General features: G+C 49.7%; 12 protein-coding genes and 2 non-coding genes across 14 annotated transcripts; 8 read left to right on the forward strand and 6 right to left on the reverse strand.

The window, feature by feature from the left end:
• Positions 1-60: 60 nt before the first annotated feature.
• ASPGLDRAFT_t19 lies at positions 61-142 on the reverse strand. Its single transcript has one exon. It is a non-coding gene; the product is annotated as a tRNA-Pro (tRNA).
• A 345-nt stretch (positions 143-487) lies between these two features.
• ASPGLDRAFT_117423 (uncharacterized protein) lies at positions 488-1,503 on the forward strand (the record flags this gene model as incomplete). The annotated part of the gene is made up of 2 exons (XM_022539866.1): positions 488-748; positions 808-1,503. The coding sequence occupies 2 exons, from the start codon at positions 488-490 to the stop codon at positions 1,501-1,503; spliced, it is 957 nt and encodes a 318-aa protein (XP_022405401.1).
• Positions 1,504-1,581: 78 nt separating this feature from the next.
• Positions 1,582-3,471, reverse strand: ASPGLDRAFT_31839 (uncharacterized protein; the record flags this gene model as incomplete). The annotated part of the gene is made up of 4 exons (XM_022544105.1): positions 1,582-1,725; positions 1,771-1,972; positions 2,017-3,241; positions 3,291-3,471. The coding sequence occupies 4 exons, from the start codon at positions 3,469-3,471 to the stop codon at positions 1,582-1,584; spliced, it is 1,752 nt and encodes a 583-aa protein (XP_022405402.1).
• A 1,348-nt stretch (positions 3,472-4,819) lies between these two features.
• On the forward strand, positions 4,820-5,627 carry ASPGLDRAFT_63537 (uncharacterized protein; the record flags this gene model as incomplete). Its single annotated transcript, XM_022548675.1, has 2 exons — positions 4,820-5,068; positions 5,124-5,627. 2 exons carry the CDS (start codon positions 4,820-4,822, stop codon positions 5,625-5,627), a joined length of 753 nt encoding a protein of 250 aa, XP_022405403.1.
• A 1,318-nt stretch (positions 5,628-6,945) lies between these two features.
• On the forward strand, positions 6,946-8,816 carry ASPGLDRAFT_22207 (S53 family peptidase; the record flags this gene model as incomplete). The annotated part of the gene is made up of 2 exons (XM_022543162.1): positions 6,946-7,051; positions 7,108-8,816. 2 exons carry the CDS (start codon positions 6,946-6,948, stop codon positions 8,814-8,816), a joined length of 1,815 nt encoding a protein of 604 aa, XP_022405404.1.
• Positions 8,817-9,342: 526 nt separating this feature from the next.
• ASPGLDRAFT_63539 (putative amino acid permease family protein) lies at positions 9,343-10,842 on the forward strand (the record flags this gene model as incomplete). The annotated part of the gene is made up of 1 exon (XM_022548676.1): positions 9,343-10,842. The coding sequence occupies one exon, from the start codon at positions 9,343-9,345 to the stop codon at positions 10,840-10,842; it is 1,500 nt and encodes a 499-aa protein (XP_022405405.1).
• A 42-nt stretch (positions 10,843-10,884) lies between these two features.
• ASPGLDRAFT_735050 (uncharacterized protein) lies at positions 10,885-11,768 on the reverse strand. Its single transcript, XM_022549678.1, has 3 exons — positions 11,559-11,768; positions 11,463-11,473; positions 10,885-11,412 (listed from the first exon to the last, which is right to left on the reverse strand). The coding sequence occupies exon 3, from the start codon at positions 11,369-11,371 to the stop codon at positions 10,928-10,930; it is 444 nt and encodes a 147-aa protein (XP_022405406.1). The 5' UTR covers positions 11,372-11,412; positions 11,463-11,473; positions 11,559-11,768; the 3' UTR covers positions 10,885-10,927.
• A 1,073-nt stretch (positions 11,769-12,841) lies between these two features.
• Positions 12,842-15,102, forward strand: ASPGLDRAFT_735216 (bifunctional fumarylacetoacetate hydrolase/alpha/beta hydrolase family protein). Its single transcript, XM_022549679.1, has one exon. It carries the CDS (start codon positions 13,197-13,199, stop codon positions 14,955-14,957), a length of 1,761 nt encoding a protein of 586 aa, XP_022405407.1. The 5' UTR covers positions 12,842-13,196; the 3' UTR covers positions 14,958-15,102.
• Positions 15,103-15,194: 92 nt separating this feature from the next.
• Positions 15,195-16,130, forward strand: ASPGLDRAFT_54721 (uncharacterized protein; the record flags this gene model as incomplete). The annotated part of the gene is made up of 2 exons (XM_022548097.1): positions 15,195-15,480; positions 15,683-16,130. The coding sequence occupies 2 exons, from the start codon at positions 15,195-15,197 to the stop codon at positions 15,967-15,969; spliced, it is 573 nt and encodes a 190-aa protein (XP_022405408.1). The 3' UTR covers positions 15,970-16,130.
• Positions 16,131-16,400: 270 nt separating this feature from the next.
• ASPGLDRAFT_31846 (uncharacterized protein) lies at positions 16,401-16,936 on the reverse strand (the record flags this gene model as incomplete). The annotated part of the gene is made up of 2 exons (XM_022544106.1): positions 16,401-16,601; positions 16,658-16,936. The coding sequence occupies 2 exons, from the start codon at positions 16,934-16,936 to the stop codon at positions 16,401-16,403; spliced, it is 480 nt and encodes a 159-aa protein (XP_022405409.1).
• Positions 16,937-17,232: 296 nt separating this feature from the next.
• On the reverse strand, positions 17,233-17,833 carry ASPGLDRAFT_735325 (uncharacterized protein). Its single transcript, XM_022549680.1, has 3 exons — positions 17,806-17,833; positions 17,451-17,748; positions 17,233-17,375 (listed from the first exon to the last, which is right to left on the reverse strand). The coding sequence occupies exons 2-3, from the start codon at positions 17,641-17,643 to the stop codon at positions 17,299-17,301; spliced, it is 270 nt and encodes an 89-aa protein (XP_022405410.1). The 5' UTR covers positions 17,644-17,748; positions 17,806-17,833; the 3' UTR covers positions 17,233-17,298.
• Positions 17,834-17,960: 127 nt separating this feature from the next.
• On the forward strand, positions 17,961-18,049 carry ASPGLDRAFT_t16. The gene has a single exon. It is a non-coding gene; the product is annotated as a tRNA-Val (tRNA).
• A 2,765-nt stretch (positions 18,050-20,814) lies between these two features.
• Positions 20,815-21,917, forward strand: ASPGLDRAFT_31848 (zinc-dependent alcohol dehydrogenase; the record flags this gene model as incomplete). The annotated part of the gene is made up of 2 exons (XM_022544107.1): positions 20,815-21,820; positions 21,871-21,917. The coding sequence occupies 2 exons, from the start codon at positions 20,815-20,817 to the stop codon at positions 21,915-21,917; spliced, it is 1,053 nt and encodes a 350-aa protein (XP_022405411.1).
• A 394-nt stretch (positions 21,918-22,311) lies between these two features.
• ASPGLDRAFT_31849 (uncharacterized protein) lies at positions 22,312-23,258 on the reverse strand (the record flags this gene model as incomplete). The annotated part of the gene is made up of 2 exons (XM_022544108.1): positions 22,312-23,062; positions 23,164-23,258. 2 exons carry the CDS (start codon positions 23,256-23,258, stop codon positions 22,312-22,314), a joined length of 846 nt encoding a protein of 281 aa, XP_022405412.1.
• Between the last annotated feature and the right edge of the window lie 2,814 nt (positions 23,259-26,072).

Consider the following 26,072-nt stretch of genomic DNA (forward strand, 5'->3'; position numbering starts at 1 on the left):
AAATATATAATGTAAATTTAAATTTGTAGGAGGGAAAAAAAAAAAAAAAAAAAAAAATTTGGGCTCAGCCGGGAATTGAACCCGGGACCTCTCGCATTCAGACTAACCCAAAGCGAGAATCATACGACTAGACCACTAAGCCTTAACCACTCGACCATGAGAGGAAACCTTACCCGATTGTCCTTTTCATGCCCTATCACTCCATTCAGCATAATGATATGTGATTACATCACAGCATTATCACCAGCACTTAACCTCTTAAATGAAATATTTACAATTCCAGTACATGTCTGTATTTCCAGTCATGTGACTGTCAAGGCTATTAATCAGCGGGTACATGGTCGGCTCCCATTAATCAGCAGGAATATGGTTAACTAGTTAACTATAACTATAAGGTCTCGTCATCTGCAACCACACCTCTTAATTCAATTCAATTCCAACCCAACTCAACTACACCACTCAATCCAACCCAGAATAATAAAACAACATGGCCCCCAAAATCGGCGTCTTCCCCGCCTCCGGCAGTCTCGCAACTTCCATCATAAACCACCTCCTCCGCCTCGTCCCCGCCAGCGAACTCCTCCTCATCGCTCGCTACCCCGACAAATTCGCCCACCTGAGTCGTGACGGCGCAACGATCCGCTACGCTGACTATGATGAGCCCGAGTCGTTGAAGAAGGTGTTTGATGGGGTGGGTGTGTTGATGCTGGTTTCGTATGCGTCGTTTGAGATTGAGCATCGTGTTGAGGTACCCTTCCCCAGTATAAAGGATATGTCGTGGATGGTGGGTGCTAACGCAGATAACAGGCACATAAAAGAGCGGTTGATAGTGCAGTCCGCAGCAACGTCCAACAAATCTTCTACTCCTCGCTCGCCTTCGGCGGCGACTTATCCACAACCTCCGTCGCGCACGTAATGGGCGCCCACCTCGCAACCGAAGAGTACCTCGCCAACCTCAACCCAGGCTACTTCTTCAACTATACCGCCATCCGCGAGGGCATATACTCCGAGTCCTTCCCGATCTACACAGCCTGGTTCGACCCGTCCGACCCTGCCTCACCACCAAACAACGAGATCACAATCCCGCACGACGGGTCCGGTCCGGGTGTGGCCTGGGCGAAACGTGATGAATTGGGCGAGGCGACTGCGAAGATGATCATCTCGTATGTGAAGAACCCTGAGGGATTCCCGTATGTGAATCGGGTGGTGCTGCTTAGTGGGCCGCGGGAGGTGAGTTTGAAGGAGACGGTTGAGGTGTTGGGACGGGCTACTGGGAAGGACTTGAGGATTAGGGAGATTTCGGTGGAGGACTATGCAGCATTGCCGCAGATTAGGGATAGGCATATGTATCATGGGAGGGATTTGGCGGTGGAGTGGGCGAGTGCTTGGGAGGGGATTCGAAGGGGGGAGACGGCTGTTACGACGGCGGTGTTGGAGAAGTGGTTGGATAGGGAGCCGGAGGAGTATGAGTCTACTATTGAGAAGTTTATTAGGGGTCAGTAGTGTAGTGTTCTAGTGTAGTGTACAGATTAGATGTTATTTAAATGTTGGGTATCACAGACATTCATCCAGTCGTAACGCCTATTGTATATTGTCGCATTCGCCAAAGCCATCCTCATCTTTGTTCGTATGACTTCTGGTATCACACTCCACAATCGTCGAATCCTTCGAAATATGTTTATCAGTCGTCTTTTTCTCAGCTGTATGTAGAAACAACTCGACCAGCTATAAAGTCAGCATCTGAACCAGAACGACCTGATCGCAACATACCTGAACGCAAATCGGAGACGCAAAGCTCTCTTTAGCAAGTAAATCCTCTAACTGACGCATAGAACTAATTGAGTGTCCTTTATACAACCCATGCGCCCTCAAATCCGGGGCGAAGAAATCCGGATCTGCCAGGTTCGCAAACCGTTCCTCGACACTGTCGTCGTCGGAATCCTCCATCAGCGGTTCCTCACGACAGACGAACCTGAATACGTTAGCGTAGTTAATTCATATGGTTGAAGAACGTACACAATAGGACACAATCCCAGGCTCAGAATGGTAGCTAGCTCCCGCGAGGCATGTTGGAAACTTGCCGTGTCGATAAGCACTATGACTCGGCTTGTTGAGCCCAGTTCGCTCGCAGAGCAGCAGGCTCCTAGGCATGCTCCGAAGGATACGTCCTTGCGTTCCCAGATGGGGTGGTGGACGTAATTCTGGGCGTCTTCAGTGGGGAAATGGTTGATTAAGAGATCGCCGTCGCGCATCCACTTCATTATCCGGAGACAAAGGACGTCTCTGGTAATAGGCTCGTCGTCGTCGGTTTCATTGAACTCGAGACGGTTTAGCGGATCGTCGATGCCTCTGCTTTGTGGAACCGGGCCGGAATTGAGATCGACTTCGTCCAGACGGCAAAGTATGGATTTAAGCAGACCCCGTGCGCGTAGACCATAGCTTATCGTACGGCCAACGAGGTGTTCGTCCATGTAGATCTCGATCTTGTTATGGAAGTTGAGGAAGTGAAGATGACGGGTGGTGTTGACGTGGGATCTGAGGGCTCCAAATTGAATGACTAGGTCGGAGGCGTCAACTCGCTCTTTAATACCTGGAGCTGATTGTAGTCCAGCGTACAAACCACCGTGATTCGGGAGCGAGGCGTCAATAGCATGTCTGCCCTCGATCGTGACAAAGGTGGGCAATTTAGTTCTCTTGACAAACTCCTGCACCTGCGACTGGATAGCCTGTTTGATAACACCACCGTCAACGATAATCACTGGATCATTGGCAGAAACCATATAGCGCAAGATAACCTCTGCGACATGTTCCTCCTTCTTCGGGTCATTTCGCGGCACGGCCTTAAACACAGGACTCTGAAGCAGCTTTCCCTCGACCAAACATTTCGCATACGCCATAGGAAGTCCAATATACACAGGACGAGAGCTGATCAAACAATCACTTAGCGCATCGTCAATCCGTCTGGGCGCGTAAGCGATGTGATCGAAAATTCCCAGCACCACCACGCTGCTGTAGGCCAAGGCCTGATCGATCGAGCCAATCTGTCCCTGTCGCAGCAGTCGTCGAATAATCTCTCGATTTTCGTCCTGCTTCGTTGATGTATAGCCAACAATGTGCACGACGGGGATGTTATCTGCATGTGCTTCGAAGAGGATATCGTTGGTTGTCGTTTCAAGGGAGCCATGGGTGGTTACGAGCGCTGAGATGCCTTTGATGCGAGCGTAGGCGTCTGCTGCGAAAACTATATATCTTTTAGTATCTGTTCGAAGCCGAGTCTGTGGAGAACTCACCAGCGTGCACTTCGTTGAAGCTCCTGGCGTACTTGAGACCTGCTTTGCTCGCAGCTGCCACGATCGAGTTGTCGTATTCGAAGAGGCTGCCATAGACGGTGCCGATTCCCAGCTGGGCGAGTCTGGAGTAGAGATATTGCACAAGCTCCATGGGAGACTCCAGCTTTTGGTTTTCTGTCATTGTGCTTGTGCGATCCAGTTGATGGATGGAAGAAGAAAGGAAAAAGGTGGAAGGGTGTGAGTAAAGCCATCTTGCTGTTCACACAGTGAATATAGCTGCTCTGCTTTCTTTCAGTCATTGTCAGGGCTTGAGTGAATACACTCTATACAAAGATTGAGTGGCTTGTCAGTGAAGACTGAACAAAATCTGTAGAGCTCAACAGGATCTCTCATATTGGGCAATTGAGTGTGTCAACAGACATCAATAGAAACATACAAGTACTAACACTTGATAGTTAGTTAGTTACTCTACTCTCGATGGCACACAGCTTAGTCATACTCATAACGAACATAAACTATCCCATCATAATTAGCATAAATTCTACAACGCAGTCCGGGAACTCCCGCAGTAGTATGACCATCATCTGCATGCAAGGACAGGAAATCGGATTCCTGCACTCGGCACTTGGACCGTTATTGAAATCCCGCCTGGAATACAATTCTGGCCCTCTGGGCCCCTGTCCTGGAAACCATTCTCCTGCTTCCTGCCAGGATCCGATGCGACACGATGCAGGGGTATGTACAACGGCCAGGGTTCTTTGAATATTCTAGCAACATTGTTATTTTTTGTCCGCAGTCCAAGGTCCTCTAGTACTTTTGCTGTACTATGTATATCGCCCGACAATTCTCGTCCGTAGCAGTAACTCTCCCGATTCGGGAGATTTAGGTAGGACATGGCACGTGCCGCGACAGGTCACGGGACGATCGACCGTTAGGATCCGGTGTCACACCACTGTATTAGCCAATGACAGGGTGTGTATTGCATATCACGGAAGAGTCCGCCGAGCGCAACAAATTCTCCCATTGGTTGGGGATTCTCAACGGCGCTGCGTTAGGCGCGGATACCAGATCTGACAGTGCTGAGTCAGCGGGACTGTGATTGGACAGACTATCGGCAATGAATTACTCCGGGTCGCTTGAAAGTGTCGGCTCCGAGACTCGGCCGGAGTGTCACTCTAGTATACTCTACTCTATACGCTGACGCTGCCACTTGAAAGGCTCTTCGGAGCCGCCCGATCCATAAACGCTCTGGATGCTGTCCTTCCGGCTGGGGTGATTTCGGTTGTTCTTCACCGGCAGCTACGAAGCTCGTTAAGCAGCAGACGCAGCGTCATCATCACCAGCATCATGTCGGACAGGACAGGTTTCGGCTGATATTTCGCGAGAGGATCCTCCTTTTATATATAGGCCGGCCTTTGCTCGCTTTTCTTGACCGTTTTTATCTGGCCATTGAACACCGAAAGATTTGCATTGCTTACATTTGCATCTACCACACATCTATCTACTCTATTTCCCCCTCTCTATTTGTCATGTCCTTCTACCAGCCTAGTCCAGACACTATCAAGGGTCCTGATCCTTTGACCGACAATTGGACTTATGATAGTGCCATTGATCTTTTTTCTTGGAATCCTATGATGCCCGATCCTTTTACCTTTGATCTGCCTGACGATCTCATGAACTTTGAGTCTAAGGATATGTCTGCGGGCATGGTCGCTCCATCGGAAATTAGTGGCTTTGCCATTGGCAACCATATGGGCGAGGATGCTGCCTCAATATCTGTACGTTCTTTTCTACATATATGAAGTCTCTTTGGGCACAAGCTAATGTGTATAGGACCCCGAGAGTGACGACCACCCATGGTCCCCCTCTGCCCATGCAGCCTTCCCTGAGCTCTCTCCCGTCACATCGACAGAGCAATACCATCAAGAGACCGCTCGATACTCAACTACTCCCGATGCCACCTCACCTCAAGAACAACCCTCCTCACCACCAACGCGATCTACTCGCAGACGATCATCCGCTGACGGCCCCGTCCGCAACGCCGCCAAACGAGCTGCCCACAACGTCATTGAAAAACGCTACAGAACCAATATGAACGCCAAGTTTGTATCTCTCGAGAAAGCAATGAACGGCGACAATGGCGTGCAGAAATCGTCAAGGGGTGGAGGGTCCGCGTCGCTTAAGAAATCTGAAATCCTCTCCAACGCTATCGCCTACATGCACGGATTGCAAGAGGAGAATCGGTATTTACAAAAGGAGCTGGCTATCGCTAAACAGAACCTTGTGCCGGCAGGGATATGGCGGGGTGCTCCTAAACGGGAGACAAGTTATCGTTAACTTGTTCTTCCTTGTGGTTGTTTATATTTTTACGACGTTACGTGTATAATAATACTCTCCCCTCGGGTCAAAAGTTATTAGTCTAATTAATCACAACCGTCGCCTCATCGATGCTCAGTTCTCGTACTCAATTCTTGTACTCTCATGACTCCTGTCGTCATATTTTGCCCAAGCCCCTAACCGGCCGAATCCAAAATTCCGGAATTTACCCGAAGTACCTCCAAGCTTAATCCAGTCCTTAACGAGATTAACTGGTCCAAGCTTTATACCCACAACCAATGCAGGTACCAGCGATACAACCGTTCCAATATCTACGGATATTTTAACATAGTCTAGCCTGTGCTCCAGAACCCTTCAGAACCGAGTTTGACGCTTCCATGGATCGCATTTGAAACAGGGTTGGTTCCTGAGCTTATCTTGTTGGGAGTGGTACGCACGTGATTTCTGGTCGGATAGGGAAGGGTGTTTATCGATACCATAGACTGAGTATCTTCAGGCATTGGTGCCCAACTTGTCCAAGGTGGTGGACGAAATACGGGATACCCTTGTATACTTGTAGGCATCACTGAAAGGAGTGCATGAAGTCTTGGCCGATACCCGTATTCTGTAATGACTCTTGTATCAGGGGGTCCCGATATTTATAGCGAGGATAATACAGAGAGTACAGAGTACAATGTCAAGAATAATCCAAGAAATGCCCGGCTCGCGTATTCGTACTTGTCTTATGCCGAGACCCGATTATTGCAATAATTGGTGACAAGGAGTACAGGTCAGAATGCCAGGTATGTCGAGTACGGAGGACGGAGGACGGAGGACTCCGCACGCGTGAAGAGAGGGGTCAGCAGTACACTACAATAGCAATTGGATTATGGAATATGACTGAATAACTCTTGGGAATTGCTTCTGTCTCAAGGACGTGTCAATAATTTTGGTTCTATGCTGTTTGAAGCTGAATCTGCTACATAGTGCTCTGTACCGACTCTACTGCCAACCCCTGACGATCGTCCCTCGCGTTCGAGGTATCTAGCGTGCATTCTTCATAATATGCACAAATATCTGCTCTACTCCGTAGTATTAAAGAGTATCCTGTAGAACATAGCATCATAACATAAAAAATAATAAGATCGCCGGAGCCCTCCGATGCCCCAGACGTGATCCGGCAATTGTCCGCACTGCCCCCGCTGAGTAGAGCTCTTAGTCTCTTTCCGTTATCTCTCCTTTCCTCTCTTAACACACTTTCTTTAACTAACTCTTGTCGCTCCTTTTTTCTTTCTTTTTTTTCTAATTTCTCTTGGTGAGGATAATTGCTTCACCAGAGATGTTGTCATTCGTTCATCGGGGAGCTCTCTCCCTCGCCCTCGTTTCGCTGTTGACCTCGTCTGTCGCCGCCGAGGTCTTCGAGAAGCTCCGTGTTGTGCCCGAAGGTACGGAGTATCTCAGACCACCCATTATGCAGTTCAATGCTAATATAATTGAATAGGCTGGAGATATGCCTCCACTCCTGATCCCAAACAACCCATTCGCCTTCAGATCGCTCTGCAGCAGCACGATGTCACCGGTTTCGAACAGTCCGTCTTGGAGATGTCGACTCCCGACCACCCCAACTACGGAAAACACTTCCGCACCCACGATGAGATGAAGCGCATGCTTCTCCCCAACGATAATGCCGTGAGCGCCGTCCGCGAATGGCTGCAAGACGCCGGAGTTAGCGACATCGAAGAGGATGCCGACTGGGTCCGTTTCCACACCACCGTCGACCAGGCCAACGACCTCCTCGACGCCAACTTCCTCTGGTACGCGCACAAGACCCAGCGTAACACAGCGCGTCTCCGCACTCTCGAATACTCGATCCCGGATTCGATCGCGCCACAGGTCAACGTGATCCAGCCGACCACGCGATTCGGACAGATCCGTGCCAACCGGGCTACGCATAGCAGCAAGCCCAAGGGTGGACTTGATGAGTTGGCTATCACGCAGGCAGCTACGGCGGACGATGATAGCATTTGTGGTCAGATCATCACCCCGCACTGTCTGCGGAAGCTCTACAATGTTAATGGCTACAAGGCCGATCCCGCCAGTGGCAGCAAGATCGGTTTCGCTAGTTTCCTGGAGGAATACGCGCGGTACTCTGATCTTGTGCTGTTCGAGGAGAACCTGGCGCCATTTGCGGAGGGCGAGAACTTCACCGTCGTCATGTACAATGGCGGCAAGAATGACCAGAACTCCAAGAGCGACAGCGGCGAGGCCAACCTCGATCTGCAGTACATTGTGGGAATGGGCGCGGGCGCGCCCGTGACCGAGTTCAGCACCGCCGGTCGCGCACCCGTCATCCCGGACTTGGACCAGCCCGACCCCAGCGCCGGTACCAACGAGCCGTACCTCGAGTTCTTGCAGAACGTGCTACGCATGAGGCAGGAGCACCTGCCGCAGGTAATCTCGACCTCCTACGGCGAGAACGAACAGACCATCCCCGAGAAGTACGCCCGCACCGTCTGCAACATGTACGCGCAGCTGGGCAGCCGTGGTGTCTCGGTGATTTTCTCGTCGGGCGACTCCGGCGTCGGCTCTGCCTGTATGACCAACGACGGCACAAACCGCACTCACTTCCCCGCGCAGTTCCCCGCGTCCTGCCCCTGGGTGACATCGGTCGGGGCTACTGAGAAGTTCGCCCCGGAGCAAGCGGCATATTTCTCCTCGGGCGGATTCTCTGACCTCTTCCCGCGCCCGAAGTACCAGGACGTTGCTGTCAGCAGCTACCTTCAGACCCTCGGTCCCCGGTACCACGGTTTGTACAACGGTTCCAACCGTGCATTCCCTGACGTCTCCGCGCAGGGCACCAACTTTGCTGTGTACGACAAGGGCCGTCTGGGCCAGTTCGATGGTACTTCTTGCGCTGCTCCCGCGTTTAGCGGTATCATCGCTTTGCTCAACGATGTCCGTCTCCAGAACAACAAGCCTGTCCTGGGCTTCTTGAACCCCTGGCTGTACGGCGCTGGAAGAAAGGGCCTGAACGATATCGTCCACGGCGGTAGCACGGGATGCGATGGACAGGAGCGATTTGCGGGCAAGGCCAATGGAAGCCCCGTCGTGCCGTACGCTAGCTGGAATGCTACGCAAGGCTGGGATCCAGTTACAGGCCTTGGAACGCCGGATTTCGGCAAGTTGAAGGAGTTGGCTTTGTCGGCTTAATTGTACATTACCACCGACTATCGTCATCATTCTTAGTATAGTGTATCATATCCCTAGTATAGTGAATCTGGTACAGTTTCCTCTTTGAGTAAGATTCCTATCAGGACGTGCATATCAGACAGACATGACATTGATAAACAAGATAGGAACTCCCCCATATCAGTTCGCATAGAACTGCCTATTCGATATTCTTCACATGTCAGTCATCCAATAAGAACCCAGGATCTGAATCTTATCTAGATAACCAAGACAAGTCCTCCCGAACCCCGCAATCTGTAATACGCCAAACACCGTTTTCGTCTCCAGGGTGTTATACATATATCAATCCAGACCACAGCATAAATCATGCCATTATACAGCATATACAATACTCAATTGACCACATATGGACCCCGAAAACCAGACGCATAATGCCTCCAGCACCTTTCCCCCGGGCCCATCCGGCGACGCACCAACCAAACCCAGCCCCGAACAAAATGATTCCACCCAGAACCAAGGATTAACCCTCAAATTCACCCCCTGGAGCATGCTCTCCCTCGCCTTCTCCGTCCTCGGCACCTACTCCACCTTCGCCCAAGACCTCTCCTCAGGCCTCACAAACGGCGGCCCCATAACGATCCTCTGGGGTCTAGTGCTGGTCACAGCGTGCAATCTCGCCGTCGCATTGTCGCTGGGTGAACTGACGAGTTCCATGCCCACGGCGCTGGGACAGGCGTACTGGGTACATCGCATGTGGGGAACAAGAACTGGGAGGGTGGTGAGTTATATGTGTGCGTGGATTAATGTGTTTGGGTGGTGGACGTTGGGGGCGAGTATGGTTGCGTTTATGACTGATTTTACGCTGGGATTGAGGGGCTTGTTTGGACAGGGGGAGAGTGCGGGTTGGTTGAAGTTTGTGCTGTATGTTGTGTTTACGTTTTGTTTGACGGTTGTTAATGTGGTTGGATGTCGACGGGATCGGATACTGCCGTGGTTGAATAATTTCGTGGGCGCGTGGTTTATCGCGTTGTTTGGGATACTCTCGCTTGCGATGTTGATTGGGGTTGGTGTGAGGGATAGCCGGGGGTTTCAGTCCGGGACGTTTGTCTTTGGGGCGTGGATTAATGCGACTGGGTGGAGTGATGGGGTTGTGTGGTTTACTGGTCTTGTGCAAGCTGCTTATGGGCTTACGGCATTCGACTCGGTGATTCATATGGTTGAGGAGATTCCGTCGCCGAGGACGAATGCGCCCAGGATTATTTATCTTGCTGTGGGGTCTGGTGCGATGACGGGGTTTATCTTCATGGTTGTGTGTCTATTCTGCATCCAGGATGTGGATAGCGTTGTCAATGCATCTTTGCCGTTTGTCACGCTCATGAACGAGACTGTTGGCCGGGATGCTGCAACCACGCTTCTGGTGCTATTCATCTTCAACGGTCTAGGGCAGGGCGTCAGCATCCTCACCACCTCCTCCCGTCTGACATGGGGTTTCGCGCGCGACGGCGGCCTCCCATTCAGCACATACCTCTCACACATCGACCCGGTCTGGAAAGCACCCGTGCGCGCCATCTGGGCACAAGGCATCATCATCGCCCTAGTCGGCGTCCTCTACCTCTTCGCCGACACCGTCCTCGAAGCAATCCTCAGCGTCAGCACAATTGCGCTAACAATCTCCTACGGCATCCCGATCGCCGTGTTACTCTTCATAACCGGCCGCGAGAACTTACCCCTGGGGTGTAAATTCCACCTCGGACGCTGGGGGAGTACACTGAACTATGTGAGTTTGGTGTATTGTTGTGTGACGACGGTGTTTTTCTTTTTCCCGGGGAGTCCGCAGCCGAGTGTTGCGGAGATGAACTGGGCGATTGCGGTGTTTGGGGTTATGTTGGTGATTGCGGGGGTGTTTTGGGGGTTGAAGGGGTGGAGGACGTATTTGAGGACTGAGGAGGCGGGGTTGAGGATGCTTGTTGCGAGGGAGTTGGAAATCGAACAGGAGGAGGAAGAGGAACAGGAACGGGTGCATGCTGTGGATGTGGGTAAAAAGTAGTCATGACTCGTATTATGATTATGTACTAGTATCGACATATATCCAACCTTCCTTCTCAACTTCAAAACACAAACAGGCCTCAAACCTAGAAAGCCCCAAGAATAACAGATCCCAAAACAACCCCCAAAACCCCCAATCCCGACTTCGAAACCCTAGCCGAACTCGCCATCCCACTCTCCGTACTCGTCCCCGAACTCGACCCCGAAGTACCCGTCCTCGTCGCCTCCCCCGTCACACTAGCCGTCGCAGTCGCATTCTCCTTATTATTACAAAACACATCCTCAAAGCCCGCCCCGTTATCCGTAAGACATTTCGTGAGGTCGCCGACGGATTGTTCCTGCGCGAGACAGTAGAGGCTGCAGTCACCGTCTGTTTTCTCGACGGAGGCGGGCGTGCAGCATTTGTCCATTATGGAGGTGGCGTTGTTGTGGTTTATGAGGCCACAGGCGGAGTCTTGGGTTGGGAGGACCCAGCTATTGCCGGCGCAGGCGGTTGATGTGGAGGAGACGGATGTGGTGGTGGATGACATTTTGGTGGTTTTTGTTTGTTTGTTTGTTTGTTTGTTTGTTTGTTTGTTTGGTGGTAGAGGTGTGTATGGAGGAAGAGTTTTATTTAAAGACAATAGAGTGAGCTTGAAAGATGTGCAGACTCGGAGTAAGGTGAAAAGGGTTCTATAAGTATTAGCAGAGACAGCAGACCCGCTAAATATAGCATACCGCTGACTGGGTCATGTTTCTGATCTATAACCTTGGGTTGCATAACTCAGACATATGAACACATTGAAGAAATTGGAATATCCCGATGGCAGGAATGCACCAACAACTCATCGCCACGCATATACCGCTTACTCTTAGTTTTTACTATTTCAGTCGATTCCGAGACACTGGGCAGCGGGCACCAGGCATGACCGCTTCTTGACATGTCATATCCTGCGAACAGAGTTCGATAGTTGGCTGTACGAGTATGTATGAGTACGAGCACTCTGTACGCAGGGATACCTATGACAAAAAAGTAGCACAATATGCATCACTGTTTCAGATTCCGTTATCCCATGTTTGCCCTCTGTTTTACTATGGCTGGGCCGGCTGGGCTCGGCGGAGCTATCAATCAATGGCTCCGGAATGTACGGAGGATGGAGGATGGATGTCTCCACGAGCGAATCCACTTGTTTTACTTTGACCGTGGCGCCAATCGTTAGAATATATTAAGGGACTAACTAAAAGTTTGCTTTTTTTTTTTTTTTTTTTTTGTACGGAAGTGTTCTGATTTGTTAATGTTCTTCGGTGTGGCCCAACATGAATCTGACTCGGATTTTGGGAATGCGCTTTGTTGGTCAATTGTTAGCAGGATGACTAGAAGCGATTCCGTATGCGATTCTGCAACTGATGAGTCTTGTTTGTTTGCGTTTCTTACGTGGATGGGTTTGGCAAGATTCCAGCATACGTGTGCGCATAACTAAAAATATGCTGATGAGTAATACATAAGGCTGAAGACATGCACCGCCACAGTTTTGATCGGCGTGGCTTGACAGTACGGTGGTTTCTTTAAGAGCTGCAGCATCAAGTTTGTGAACCACGCTTTCCATGGTCTATCTTTATAAATTATGGCAATATGGTAGCGGATGAAAATAGGACCACGGATAGGATTCATTTTGACCACGGTGATGAACAGGTACGTGCCAAAACTCGTTCCAATAACCATGGCTAAGTGCTAATTGATGAATGAATCAGTGCTCCGTACGCGAGATCCGAACGGAATGCCCAGATTCAGACTCATAAAACACTTCGCTGAGATCTCATAGCTCAAGCCCACGTTTCGTTACTCAACTTATCGTCGAAGCGAAATCACGGAAGACCTAGTCCTATCTTCTCCGCGGACCAGTACAACCTTTCAACGATGTCCTTCCACAGAGTCTGTATTCCAGCCAGGAAAATACGCCATCTGTCTAGAGAACTAGCGGCCAATGCGAGGATTTGGCGTGGAGTACAGGACCTGGGCGCGTCATACTTTGTGCGGGGGATTTTACGGAGATGAAGTGGAGCTGATTGACATGTCCAACAGCTGCTAGCACGACAGTTCTTGACCATGAAGACCACACTGTGCGAAAAATGCCTTGTGTTGAGTGTTATCATGGCCTCAACGCGGAGATGCGCGGAGATGAGGGACATCTCCGCGACCCCCGCCATAGTGGGACGCGTCGATTGAAAACAAGCGATGCGGAAACGGTTGTGACGGAAAAAAAGGGTCAGAGTGGTGCAATTGAGTATTCAGCCTTCACAGCTATATATATATGTCGATAGAATCGTTCAATTGATCAATTGCGCAAGGTCAATCAATTGTCCAGAAACTTTACCATGGCGAATACCCTTACCAACTATGCGGCCTACATCGACCCAACCATCCAAACATCCCGGATAGGGCATTTGGACCTTGGGATATCTACGATCACGCCTCTATCTTTCCGGTCTGGCGCCCCTCTCACGAACCTCTACCAAGTGATCAATGCCGGCGAGGCCAACATCGCGACGTACCCAGGGCAAGAAACCCTCCCACTATCCAGCGTCAAACTCCTCCCCCCAATCTCGGACCGCGACGTCCTAGCCGTGGGAAAGAACTACTTAGAGCACGCGCGTGAATTCAACACCTCTGGCTTTGATGCCAGCGACAAGAATGACCAACCGACTCACCCCGTCATTTTCACTAAACGCGCCACCTCGATCATCGGCCATGAGGACCCTATCCTTCTCCATCCGGAATTCACCAGCACCCCCGACTACGAGGGTGAGATTGGGGTGATTGTTGGAAAGCCTGGTTTTCGAGTCTCTGAAGAACAAGCCATGGAGCATATCTGGGGCTACACGATTATCAATGACATGACAGCGCGCGAACGCCAGCGCGACCATAAGCAGTTCTTCCTGGGTAAATCGCCAGATACGTTCTGTCCGATGGGTCCAATTGCCGTACCCAAGGAGGCGCTACCAGAGGATTTGATAGTGCAGACGCACGTGAACGGGGAGAAGAGACAGGAGGCGTCAATTCGGGAGCTGATCTTTAGTATCCCAACTTTGGTGGCGAGTATCAGCGCCGCGCAGACGTTGCAGGCCGGTGACGTGTTGGCAACGGGAACGCCGTATGGTGTGGGATTCGGATTTCGGCCGATGAAGTTTTTGCAGCCTGAGGATGAGGTTTGTGTTAGTGTTTCAGGGTTGGGGACGTTGAAGAATCCGATTGCTAGTCTTGATGCTGTCAATTATACGACCGAGAATGTGAAGAATGATCGAAGTGTCATTCCTGTGTCGAATGCGAAGGCTCCCGCGGGATCGGGATTGCACAGGATCAACGGAAAGGATTTCTTTTACCAGCACGTTGGCAACGAAGATGGACCACCTGTGATCTTCATCCACGGACTGGGCGCATCGTCTACATATTACACTCCGTTGATTTCGAAACTCGAACAATCGCATTCATTGCATTTCCTTGACCTCGAAGGACATGGCCTCTCCCCGACATCAGCATCGAGCGAACTTACGATTGCCTCATATGCAGAGGACATATACCAACTTATCCAATTCGCATCAATCAACACCCCAGCCACAATAATCGGCCACTCAATGGGGTGCCTCATCGCCGCACACCTAGCCCTCCACCACCCAGAACAAGTCTCCAAACTCATCCTCCTAGGACCTCCGCCCTCGCCCCTCCCCGAACCCGCCAGTCAAGCGATGTACGCCCGCGCCGCCCTAGTCCGCGAAAAAGGCATGCTAGCCGTCGTCGACGCAATTATCCAAGCTGGTCTATCTGCGCAAGTCCGCGCGAATAACCCTCTAGCCGTCACGGCTGTGCGGCTGTCACTGCTAGGACAAGATGCGGAGGGGTATGCGAAGGGGTGTATGGCATTGGCTGCTTCTGCTAAAGACACATTAGACTTTAGCAAGGTTCGGTGTTTGGTTGTTATTGTTACTGGGGAGGAGGATAGGGTTGGGTCGGTGGAGGTCTGTGAGAGGTATGCGGGGCAGGTTGAGGATGGGAGGGTTGACGTGCTTAGGGGTGTTGGGCATTGGCATTTGCTAGAGGATGTACAGGGGTGTGTTGAGGCTGTATTAAGTGCGCTATAGTACTATCTTATAGAATAACCAATTATAGTTGACCAACACTGCCTCATGAATACTACGAGAATGTAGAATACGGGCAGTCACGTTCACCGACAACACAAAATCAACCATCTTTTCTACATCGTACACCACCATTACAACAAACCAAACAAGACACTTCAAATAAAATGACCCAAAACAACGACAACGACAATGGCCCCTTCACCCCCGCCCCCTCCCCCTGGCATAACATGAAAGCCGATGTCTTCTGGTCCGTCGCCTGGATGTCCGCCGCAAACGGGCTCCCAGCAGGAACCTACGGGCTACGGCCCACTAGAAGCAAACTCCAGCTTTGGGGATCCAGAGGCGAGCGGCAAATATATAGGTGGGCCGGGAGTGTGTATGATTGTGTGGTACAAGGATACCCCTGTCGGGCCGTATGATGAGGTTATTTGGATGCCGGAGTACTTCGAGATTCCGGGGATGGGGAGGAAACATGCTAGGATAGCGAGGATTTATGTTTCGAGGATGGAGTCGGTTTTTAACGGTTAGTTTACTTTTCCGGGGTTGAGGTGATGATGAGCTGATGGTGTTTATCTAGGACGGAGGAATTGGAATATTCCGAAACAAGTATACCCCAAAACCAACAACCATCTAAATACACCAAACTCACAAAATAAGCTGGCCAACTTCACCTTCCACCCCTCCCCCTACACCAAAATCGAAGTCTCCCTCTTTTTTTAACCTAGAAAACCCCTTCATCTCCATATCCCTAAACCCCATCTCCATCCCCTTCCTCTCCCGCCCCACTCTCCCCATCTCAACCTCCTACAACCCTCTAAATCTCGACTTCGCAATGCCTCCCATCCCGCAGAGCGAGAACTGGGCCGAGGACGGACAGATGGGTTCGGTTGATGGGGGATGGCGGATTTCGAGGGTTAGTGTTTCGAGAAGGTCGGCGTTCGTGAGGGTTGGTGGAAGTAGGTTGGGATTTGTTATGGTTGGGGATAGGGTTGGTGGTTGTTTACGGCATTAGTCGTTTACTGTGAAATCGATTGCAAGAACGGGTATTCTGGATATGCTGAAGGTTTCGTATTCGTGTAACCGAAAGGTCGAATAGAGCGCGATTCCTTAAACGTAACTGAGCATGACAGCAGAAACACACGAAACCGAAAGCAAACCAAAGGGCCATTCCGGCAGTCATCCACCCCAGCCTGCACGACCAGCCCCGATCCCACTGTCGATTCCTGCAACGAGAGAGGAAGAACGTTAGCTTGACTGGACCATCTCGCGGACTCCCAGAGACAGAATCTTACCCCTGCAAAGAAGAGAACAACAGCAGGCGCAGGAGTATTATTTTATGTTTTTTTTTTTTTTTTTTTTTTCGAAGGAGGACGAGCTGCCTGTATAGAGAGGCATGTCAACATGTCCATCGGTCCAAATCATAGGTTAGAGACGGGATGGAACTCACCAGGCTCTGAACGGTAGATGATCAAACATCGTTTCCCTCGGGCGCCACAAACAAAACCGGACAAAGACCTCATGAATGCCCTCGCTGTCGTTGCGCAGGTGGAAGACGCGGTCACCATGGACAGGCAGCAACTCCCCCTCATCGAGGCTGAGCTCATAGAACCGCACCATGTCTCCGATGGCAACGGCCCCGGACATCTTCTCCGCAGCAGCATTGGCCTTGCGAGCATCCAGGAGCGCCTTGAGCTGCTCACGGCCAGCGCCCCATTGGCAGGCTGGGAGGCGTCGGGGAAGTTCTTAGCCAGCACAGAGAGATGAGTGCGCCACTTTCCGTCCTTAGAGTTGACGGCTAGGACGTTGGAGTGTTCCTCAGGGGTTTCGTAGACGTGCTCTTCGCCAGCTAAGTTGTCATCGAGTTTGAAGTAGTAGTGGATGAGACCCAGCCACACGTGTCCGAAATCGCGCTGGGTTACGCCAGGTTTGACGTTAGCCACGTGAAGGTTTAAAATGGGACTCTGCAGGTAAGAGGCCATGATGGGAAGGATTTGGTAGAAGTTTAGAGTAGATTGAGAGTGTGGTAGATTCAGGTATAGTAAGTAAATAATTCGAAGCACGGACGGGGGAGAAAGAAGGAGGGGGAAGAGTCCTGAATTGTGGTAAATGCAGCCCGTGGACGAAAATACGTCTATTGATAGCGGTGGATGTATAGTCATTCACCTGTGAGATAGTTACCATTGTGGTGTGCTTTACGGTTGGAGTATGGAGTATGGGATTGATGGTTGTCTACGGTATTGTAAACATACTACAACATTTATCCATTTATCGAGTAAGGAATTGTAGGTATTCAAGGTTTATATGAGCGAGTACAGAGACAACATCGTGCAGATGAGAATAACTAGAATAGACAATGCGGCACTTCCATTTTGAAGTCCTCAGCCGATACCCAGGTGCTTGGCCACCGACGTCCTTCAACTTCAACGAGTTCGGCAGGTTGCTCTTGCGTAAGCTCAACGAGTTCGAGCGGAGGGGGAATGCCGTTGTACAGACCTGCCAGTATCTTCACTGCTTCAAACCACAATTCAGAACCGGGACAACTTACCAGACAACGACCAGGCGGCATTTTTCGCATCGTCAGCAATCCCGGACAAAACGTCGTGGATCGCCTGACTATCATTCCAAATGTCCAGAATACGGTCATCGCCAAGGGGCACCAGGTCCCCCATCGAATCACCGTGAGCATCCATTCGATAGAAGCGGACACAGTCACTCACATTGCTGAATAGAACATACTCTGTTATGTGGAGAGGAAGCAGAAGAAGAACGAACCGAAAGATAGAAGAGAGGACTGCTGTGCCGTAAGAGGCCAAGAAAGAGGCTGATTGTTTACTCGGAGTTGAATTACCTTTTCCTTAACTCTCTTCAAGAAATGATATATCATGGCAAATGACTCGTAGGCCTTCCGGATATGCGTTGAGCACGTCAAGATAAGGCCCGAGTGCGTGCTCATTTATCACCGATTGCAATATTTCAACTCCAAGTCCACTCGTATCAACAATTGGCCGGATGGTGTAGTTGGTTATCACGTATCGTTAACAGTTCCACAGCTGGTTCCGATAAGGTCCTGGGATCGAGCCCCAGTCTGGTCATATGTTTTTGCTTCTGTTTGCTTCATTCGTTCTTAGTACGCCTAGGAGCCGTAGGACGAGTCCGACATGAATTGAGTGAAGACAGTGCAGCACATGGAACTTACCAGCCAGGGAGCACAGCTTCCTAGCCTTATCTCTACCCTTTTCATTTGTGGGCCAGGCTATGGCCAAAAGGAGCATCGACGCTACTGTATTTGTATGTAGATAGGCAGAGGATGGCTGTGTGTGTGGGCTCGCTAGAGCGGGCCAATCAGAGCGGGGCACATCGGAGCCTGGGGCTCTTCAACATCAGTCTAAAAATTTTTTTTGTACATGTTACTGGCATTTTTGTTGTTCTTTACAGAAGGCAGTGGTAGATGTACAGCCTGGACCTGTCATTGCACATGCATGTATTGTCTAGACCCCCGCCCCCTTAGGTTAGGTAGGGGCCAATTAAGCCCCGGTATAGCAACTAGTAGATTCGGCATGCTAAAAGGGTATGAATACTACTCCTATTACTGCAGCAGCAGCTGCTGCTGCTGCTATGAAAGAAGTTCCGCTAGCTCTCACACTCTACAAACAGCAATGTAAAACGATCGACTTGCGGATCTTGCGAACGTCACCTCGAAATAGAGCTACGATGGAGCAACGACTGCTTCGCTGAGTGAAATTGCAGCTGTGCCTACCGACATAGATATAGTAATACAGTGAATAAAACAGGACCCTGTTTTCCACATGACCAACTGTCACTCTCTACCCTTCTTGTACTCCAGCACTGTCCTTGATCTCCCGAAGGCTTTCCTCCTCCACACACATATACAGGCATATCTTATCGACCTGGCTGCACTTCCTCGAGTAGGCTTCAGATTATAGATGAGGCATAGGCCTCATACCGATACACCTCTTTGGAATTAATACATCCGGCTGTTGGAGCCACGATTCGGTATACGAGTCTCATATGATTCTGTCAGTTATCGAAGCCGGTTATTTCACGGCACATTTCCGTGTTAATATTTGAATGGCTATCGCCAGTAAGTTGCCACTTCGGAGAAGCGCTACCAGCATTTGAACTAATGAACGACTGAGCTGATATAAGAAAGATAGCATTGCGAACTTTGCAAGTGATGACATACAACTAAGCCAATTCACGGTCTTTGCGCCGGACGCGCTGAGAAGAAGGCAAGGGTAAATAAATGACGGCAAACCAAAAGTCTGGGTCTGAAGCATGCTACCTCTGGGGCCAGCAGCAAGGGCAAAGCCATTGAAGTGTTGCCAGCAAAGTGTTGCATCCGAAGGTGCCTATGGTAAACACTCCAAGTGAGCTATGGCTAAGGCCTTTCCTCTAATGAAAGAGATGTCTGGATGTGTCTTGGATTGCCTGCTGACTGTGGAGATCCACCCCGAAGCTATAATCACATAACAGTCGAGACGTTACGCAGAAAGAGCAAGCATTCATTGCTGAAAAGAGATTATGTCGACACCGACTACCTTAATACTTACTCTCCTGTGAACCGACTGTGCCGTCCCTCAATCTTGTGGCATGGGAAGAGAATAGGCGAGCCACAAAAAGCAGCAATTCAGACGATGATTGACGTGCATGCAGCGCAAAGAAAGACAAGAGAAGAGAGATAAGGTAGTATGGATATATCCCCTACGCTTTTTGGAAAAAATGCGGATAAATTGTTACCTACTTTCTATGTAATGGCCTTGTTCTCCCTTCCTTGAGAAAGATACTTGTTGAGATAGGTGGATACTTGAAATATTCTTTATCACCGCACTAAGCAGAGAATAGGTAGTTGAAGAACCAACCTTCGGCCCTGATGTCAATTTATTCCAACTATTTACCCGTAGCTGATCCATTTTCAGCTGCATACACTCAAAATGAATCTTTACGCCAATTTCGACTCCGATTCCCCCAAGGTGCTCAAGAACACCTGTTGATCACCCGAATCTCCGATAAACGCTTATCTCAACCCTGTCTCTGCCCATATTTCAACTTTCTCAATAGTTCCAATAACTCATATACAAATTGCGATTTGTATAACCCCTCCTCAAAACCTTGCTTATACGAGATGGACAGCTCGTGCCATTATTTCGGTCTTACGCGGCGTTTCTCTCCGTCCGTTTTTTCCATACTTACTGTGACCGGACGTCAGGATGTGTATTTTTTGGATCGACAGGTTCCCCGCAAAGTCGGGGAATGTCCGGAGTAGTTCCGTGTGCGTTTTCGGCGTCCCGATTGGGCAATGGGGCAAGTGATATGTACCTGTTCGTAACTAGAGACTGAGCGTTTGCTTGTTTCCCCTAAGCCAGGAACACCTTGTTAAGTATGCACTACCATCGCTACCAATCTACAAGTATAGTTGATAGCTCTTCTCTCTCTCTCTCTCTCTCTCTCTCTCTCGGACGTCAGGCAAGGCAGTAAAATAACAATGCGGGGTTCAAATTGCGGGGATCAACCGATCTCCCGATCCATGTCCGTATTGGGAAAAAGGCTAACGTCAACGCCTCACTTACCCATCTAGAATGCGCGATATCTCCTCAATTGCAGCAATACGTGAGATTTAGTATATAAGTATGACTGGGTCTCCGTTGGTCCGGACGGTACGTCACGCTTGGTTCGGGGTTTGATTCTGGGTGTCATAGATCGGGATCGGGGTTCGAAGGGTTGGGTTCGGGATGGGTATAAAAGGGTCGATTGTTCGGGGCATTGTCTCAGATTCATAGCTATCAACCAGCTTCTCATTCACACTTCCTTTTTATTCTCTGCGAAAACCGCTTTCATCATGTCTATCCCAGAAACCCAATGGGCCCAAGTGATCGAAAAAACCGGCACCCACCCCGTCTACAAACAAATCCCCGTCCCCAAGCCCGGTCCCGATGAAGTCCTCGTCAAAATCCACTACACAGGCGTCTGCCATACAGACCTGCACGCCATGAAAGGCGACTGGCCCCTCTCATCTAAAATGCCGCTTGTCGGCGGCCACGAAGGTGCAGGTGTTGTCGTGGCCAAGGGTGAGCTCGTCAATGTCATTGATATTGGTGACCATGCTGGTGTCAAGTGGCTGAACGGATCATGTCTCTCTTGTGAATTCTGCAAGTCGGCGGATGAGTCGGTTTGTCCTGATGCGTCGCTGTCGGGGTTTACTGTTGACGGGACATTTCAGCAGTACTGTGTTGCGAATGCGGCGCATGTTACTAAACTCCCCAAGCATGTGCCGTTGGATGCTGCAGCACCGGTTCTGTGTGCTGGTGTTACTGTTTACAAGGGGCTGAAGGAGTCCGGAGCTAGACCCGGCCAAACTGTGGCGATTGTTGGCGCGGGCGGCGGTCTGGGTTCCTTGGCGCAGCAGTATGCGAAGGCTATGGGGCTGCGTATTGTGGCTATCGATGGTGGGGATGAGAAAAGGGTTATGTGCGAGCAGCTTGGTGCGGAGGCGTTCGTGGACTTTACAAAGTCCAGTGATCTGATCGAGGATGTCAAGGCTGTTTCTCCTGATGGACTTGGTGTGCATGCTGTTCTTTTGCTCGCGGCTGCTGCGAAGCCGTTCGAGCAGGCGACGGGGTATGTCCGTTCGCGGGGGACGATCGTTGCCATTGGGTTACCAGCGGATGCGTATCTCAAGGCACCTGTGTTTAATACGGTTGTGCGGATGATCAATATTAAGGGAAGTTATGTCGGGAACAGGCAGGATGGAGTGGAGGCGATTGACTTCTTTGCACGGGGGTTGATCAAGGCACCGTTCAAGACTGTTCCGCTCAAGGAATTACCGCAGGTCTTTGAGCTAATGGGTAAGTTTCTCCTCTCCACATTTTACATTCCCTGTGCTAACTTGATACAGAGCAAGGAAAGATCGCCGGGAGATACGTCTTGGAAATTCCCCAGTAGAGCAATTCCGTTTGCCCGGATGTATCTGATATGCTTAATGCGGAGGGATTATTTGTATTTCCATAAAATAGGATACCATACTAGCCAATTAAATCGTTGCCATATCTGGTACTTTTGCATCCGCCCCTGTAATTTCTGGGATCAAGATTGAACCCCTCCGACTACCACAAGACATGAACCGGCGTAAAATATACATTGAACCGCAGAAGACATGACGGCACGAATACTTGTACATAGCAGTAATGTATGCTCACACCTTATTCGTGACAAGCCGTCTGCTTTTCAGACATCGCCATTTCCTCCTTTCTCCCATTTCTTGAAACCCGTAATAGTACTATACACTTTAGTTTGTCATCCGTATACCAAAGCTTTTCAGGAACAATGGACAGCAAAACTAGGGTGTGAAGTGTTTCGGGGACTTGAGTTCAGACGCAGGTTGAAGGGTAGAAGAGCGAGTTCCGGTACCGCGCCACAAGCCCGGATCAACTCTAGTCTTAGTTGTGCTAGCTCGACGGTCCTGGCTCTTAACAACCTTCCCCTCAGTATTCTCCCCCTTGAGGTTTTTTATGACATCCGAGTAAAAACCGACCATCTGCTGCACCATGAACTTGTCAAACTCCGGCACCTGTCCAAAACCTTTGACGAAGTCCTCCTGCTTGAAGAATCCTCCATCCGCTTGAACGACACTGCTCAGCTTCTCCCTCAAGTGATTGATATATCCCACAAATGAGTCGGTGCGTCCCGGGTACTTGGCGAAGATCTCCTTGGCGATCCCTAGGATCATATGAATATCAACGGCGTCGTCGAACGTCCTCACATACTGCATTGCCTGGATCGCCAGGCCACTCATTCCATAGAAGACTGAAACACAATACACCTCAGCACTTCTTCTGTATTCCTTCTGCCTCTTTGCTGTGCCCTGCGTGGTTGGATCGTGAAGCGTTTCGTATAAACCGGTATACAGCCAGTTGACGATAGTGTGGCCTATGTCTTCTTCGGCCTTGTCGAGCCAGAGTGATGGAATTACATGCGGCTGGTTTAAGGAGGCGGCAAGGACTGGAGCTTGTTCGACGAAGTGTTGCGGGACTGCATAGCGGTACTTTTTCTCGCGACAGTAGAGGGTGATTATTTTCGTCAAATAGGGTCTATCGTGGTTAGCACTCTCTATATGCGTTTTTTGCTCTCAAATTGGCGTCCATGCTTTTGCAGCTCGAGAGAATGGAAAGTTGGGTTAAGAACGACTCACGAGAATTTTGGCTGGTCATATTCCGCGAGGAGGTAATCGGTAATGATTAAATTGCCGCTGCATTTTGACTTAGCTTTCTCTTCGTTGCTTTCCATGGTGATAGCTTGACATTCTATTCTTGAAGAGATGAAGGGTGATTGGAGAGTTGCAGGGAGAGGGAAAGCGAAAGACTTCCTGGCAATGTCACATGACAAGTAAACAACAGTCTATATTCATTCACTGCTGCCCAGATGTCCCTTATATATGGAAGAGAAAGAAACATCGTTCAGCTTGTGTACTAAAGACTCCATTTAGACAAGACAAAGAGCAGCGCTTACATCTTGTCAATGGATTCTTTCAATCCATTGTCCACTTCTTGAACCTGGTGGTCTTCTGGGATTGGATCTTTTTTTCTTCTCGCTTCTTGTGTATTCTTCTTTCATTCAACGTTGAGGTATCCGTGCTCGCTGTCGAGCGAGTCTAGATGGTTCAGCATTCTCCGAAAACCACATTTCTCTCGGTGTCGTTCTGTCCGTACTGCCGGCGCCATATATATATATTTTTTTTTCATTCCGATGATAAACCAGATAGCAACAACGGAAATGACGAAAGCCAAAGACCCAAAAACGGCGAGGAAAATCAAGACCTGGTCCAAAGTCTGCTCCCTATGAGACGTAAGAAGGATGCTAGTTGAGGGGCTGGATGGGACTGCGACTGAGGCTGTGAGTCCCGGTACTCCGCTTGGTGAACTGATACCGATATTACTGCTCATTTTGAAATATTCGGAGAATGATAATTCACTGTAGAATGAAATATGGTAATGTATTCAAGGTAAAGAGAAGGAATTCTATGATACAAAAAAAAAAAAAAGTTGATTTTAACCGGGAAGGGGTCGTGACTGCCTCCTTCGACAAATCGCTGACGGTGGCGTCTAGGATAAGGGGATTTTTGGCTTCTGCCGATGAGCTCTTCAACACCTGGCTTCTTCCCTGGTCTTTGAGATCTCAATTAACTGCAGTGCCTTCTAGCGGGGGGCTTGTCAAGCTGAATCGCAGCATCAGCAACGTCCATCGGTATATCTAGACCACGGCTCATAGAAGTTGAACCTGGCCCCCGGGTTCAAGGCTCAAACTGTGCGAGGTGAAGGTATTTTTCTCAATTCCTTTGCTGGCCAGCACATTTCTCTCGTCCACAATTCATTCCCGACGCAGATAGTCCACCGAAGCGTTTTCGGATTCCGAAGCCGGACTGATGTCCTGGTATGCGAATATGTAAGCGGTAAAGAACATCCGAGATTGCAGCGAAACTGACGTTGGCTGTCTTTGTCTCTCTAGAGGCATTTGGGAACTCAGAGGGAGTTGTGGATAATTCGGCTGTCATACGAGGAGCATGATTGGATTCGAATACGGGCTTTTCGAGCCTCAAGATTGACGGCCTCTACCATACATCCCCAGTAATAGAGATATCATCTACAACTGATTAGTGTCACACCAATATCTCCGATTGAGGACCGGTATGCGGTCTCATAGACCAGGCGCCCTCATACGGTAAAACGACTCCACTCTAAGCGGATCCCAGCCAGCACATACATGATCCTTCTGACTGAGACATACCTACATCATACAGTGACCTGTACATATGGCAGTGAGTTATAAACCTACGATTGGTCCTTGCTGACACTGGATCGGACGTTGATGGTAGGCACCGAAATACGGGGCCATGGTGGATTCGTTTGAGATTGCCCTGGCTAACGGGTAATCCCTCTAGTGTGGAATTCGATCGTATCAAATGATTACTGTATACTGTAGCGACATAATGATAATATGTAAAAGGCAAGGATGTTATCGAATAATTGCCAATAACACGGATAGCAGCATTATCCGAAAATGGATACGAGCCTGGCAGCCTCAATGTTCCTCATACTCAGCGCAGACGAGACATATCACTTCATACAGCAAACAAAGGAATATGCGGTCATCAAGTACACCGTCCAGACACTCCCACGGAGGAACATTGAGATCCCAACCATCCGTCAATATCCCCGAATGCAAGTACCCGATTGGCACCATATCGAGACGAGGCGTGGAACGCCTCGGAAAGCCATAGATATGCCGGGCGTAGGAGGCATGAGACATGCAGATGGATACGACAAGAATAGTAGCATCGGGTAACACGACAAAAGAATCGTTGCGTCGTGTTACGGCGAGTCGACATACTTAAACCCGTCGAATTCCTGCCAATTCGAGTCTCATCATCAACAACAGCTCTTCTCAGTTGACTTTCATCTCCTCGAGCCTCTAAGAATCTCATCGATCAATTTTTAACCTTCTAAATCAATCAAAATGCGTCTCTCCATCACCCTCCCCCTCGCCACCCTCTTCCTCAGCCTTGCCTCCGCTTGCACGCCTGGCGAGTACTCCTGCGGTGCCGGCGGTAAGTTATGTCATCGATACTTGTCCTTCCCTGTAAAAGATTACGAGAGACTGATTCTGAACAGAAAACAAGGACACCGTCATGCAGTGTGGCGTGGACAACATCCCGGTCCCCATCAACACCTGCGGTGGTGGATTGACTTGCAAGGCTGTTGACGGGCGGGTGCTTTGCGCTGCTTGAAAGGAATGATATGTAGAATGGTTATATTCTGGGGTGTTGGGAGTGGACACTCTAGATGTTATGGGGATATTTGGATGTGTATGCCATTGTTATGAGATATATTAAAATGGAAAATGGCCTTCAAGGTTCAGTTTTATGTGCTCGTAAAGTAAATGCTTTGGTGGAAACATATTTGTACAATTGACATGTATCAGTCATCGTGCTAGCTATGTTATAGATGTAGTGGGAATACTACAACACAAATGGTTTCCAGTAAATGCCCAAATTACTAGACTTGTCTATCTTTCCATAGTCCTTATAATTAAGAAACTTGAACC

This window comes from Aspergillus glaucus, assembly GCF_001890805.1.
Source record: "Aspergillus glaucus CBS 516.65 unplaced genomic scaffold ASPGLscaffold_2, whole genome shotgun sequence".
NCBI classification, from domain to species: domain Eukaryota; kingdom Fungi; phylum Ascomycota; class Eurotiomycetes; order Eurotiales; family Aspergillaceae; genus Aspergillus; species Aspergillus glaucus.

Excerpts from the sequence above, each read along its gene's own strand:
- ASPGLDRAFT_735050 (XM_022549678.1), bottom strand. The coding sequence starts at position 11,371 with ATGTCATCCACCACCACATCCGTCTCCTCCACATCAACCGCCTGCGCC.
- ASPGLDRAFT_735325 (XM_022549680.1), bottom strand. The coding sequence starts at position 17,643 with ATGCTCACGGTGATTCGATGGGGGACCTGGTGCCCCTTGGCGATGACC. Across the intron at positions 17,376-17,450 it reads AGCAGTGAAGATACTGGCAG|TTGAAGGACGTCGGTGGCCA; the intron begins GTCTGTACAACG and ends AACTCGTTGAAG.
- ASPGLDRAFT_735216 (XM_022549679.1), top strand. The coding sequence starts at position 13,197 with ATGGCGAATACCCTTACCAACTATGCGGCCTACATCGACCCAACCATC.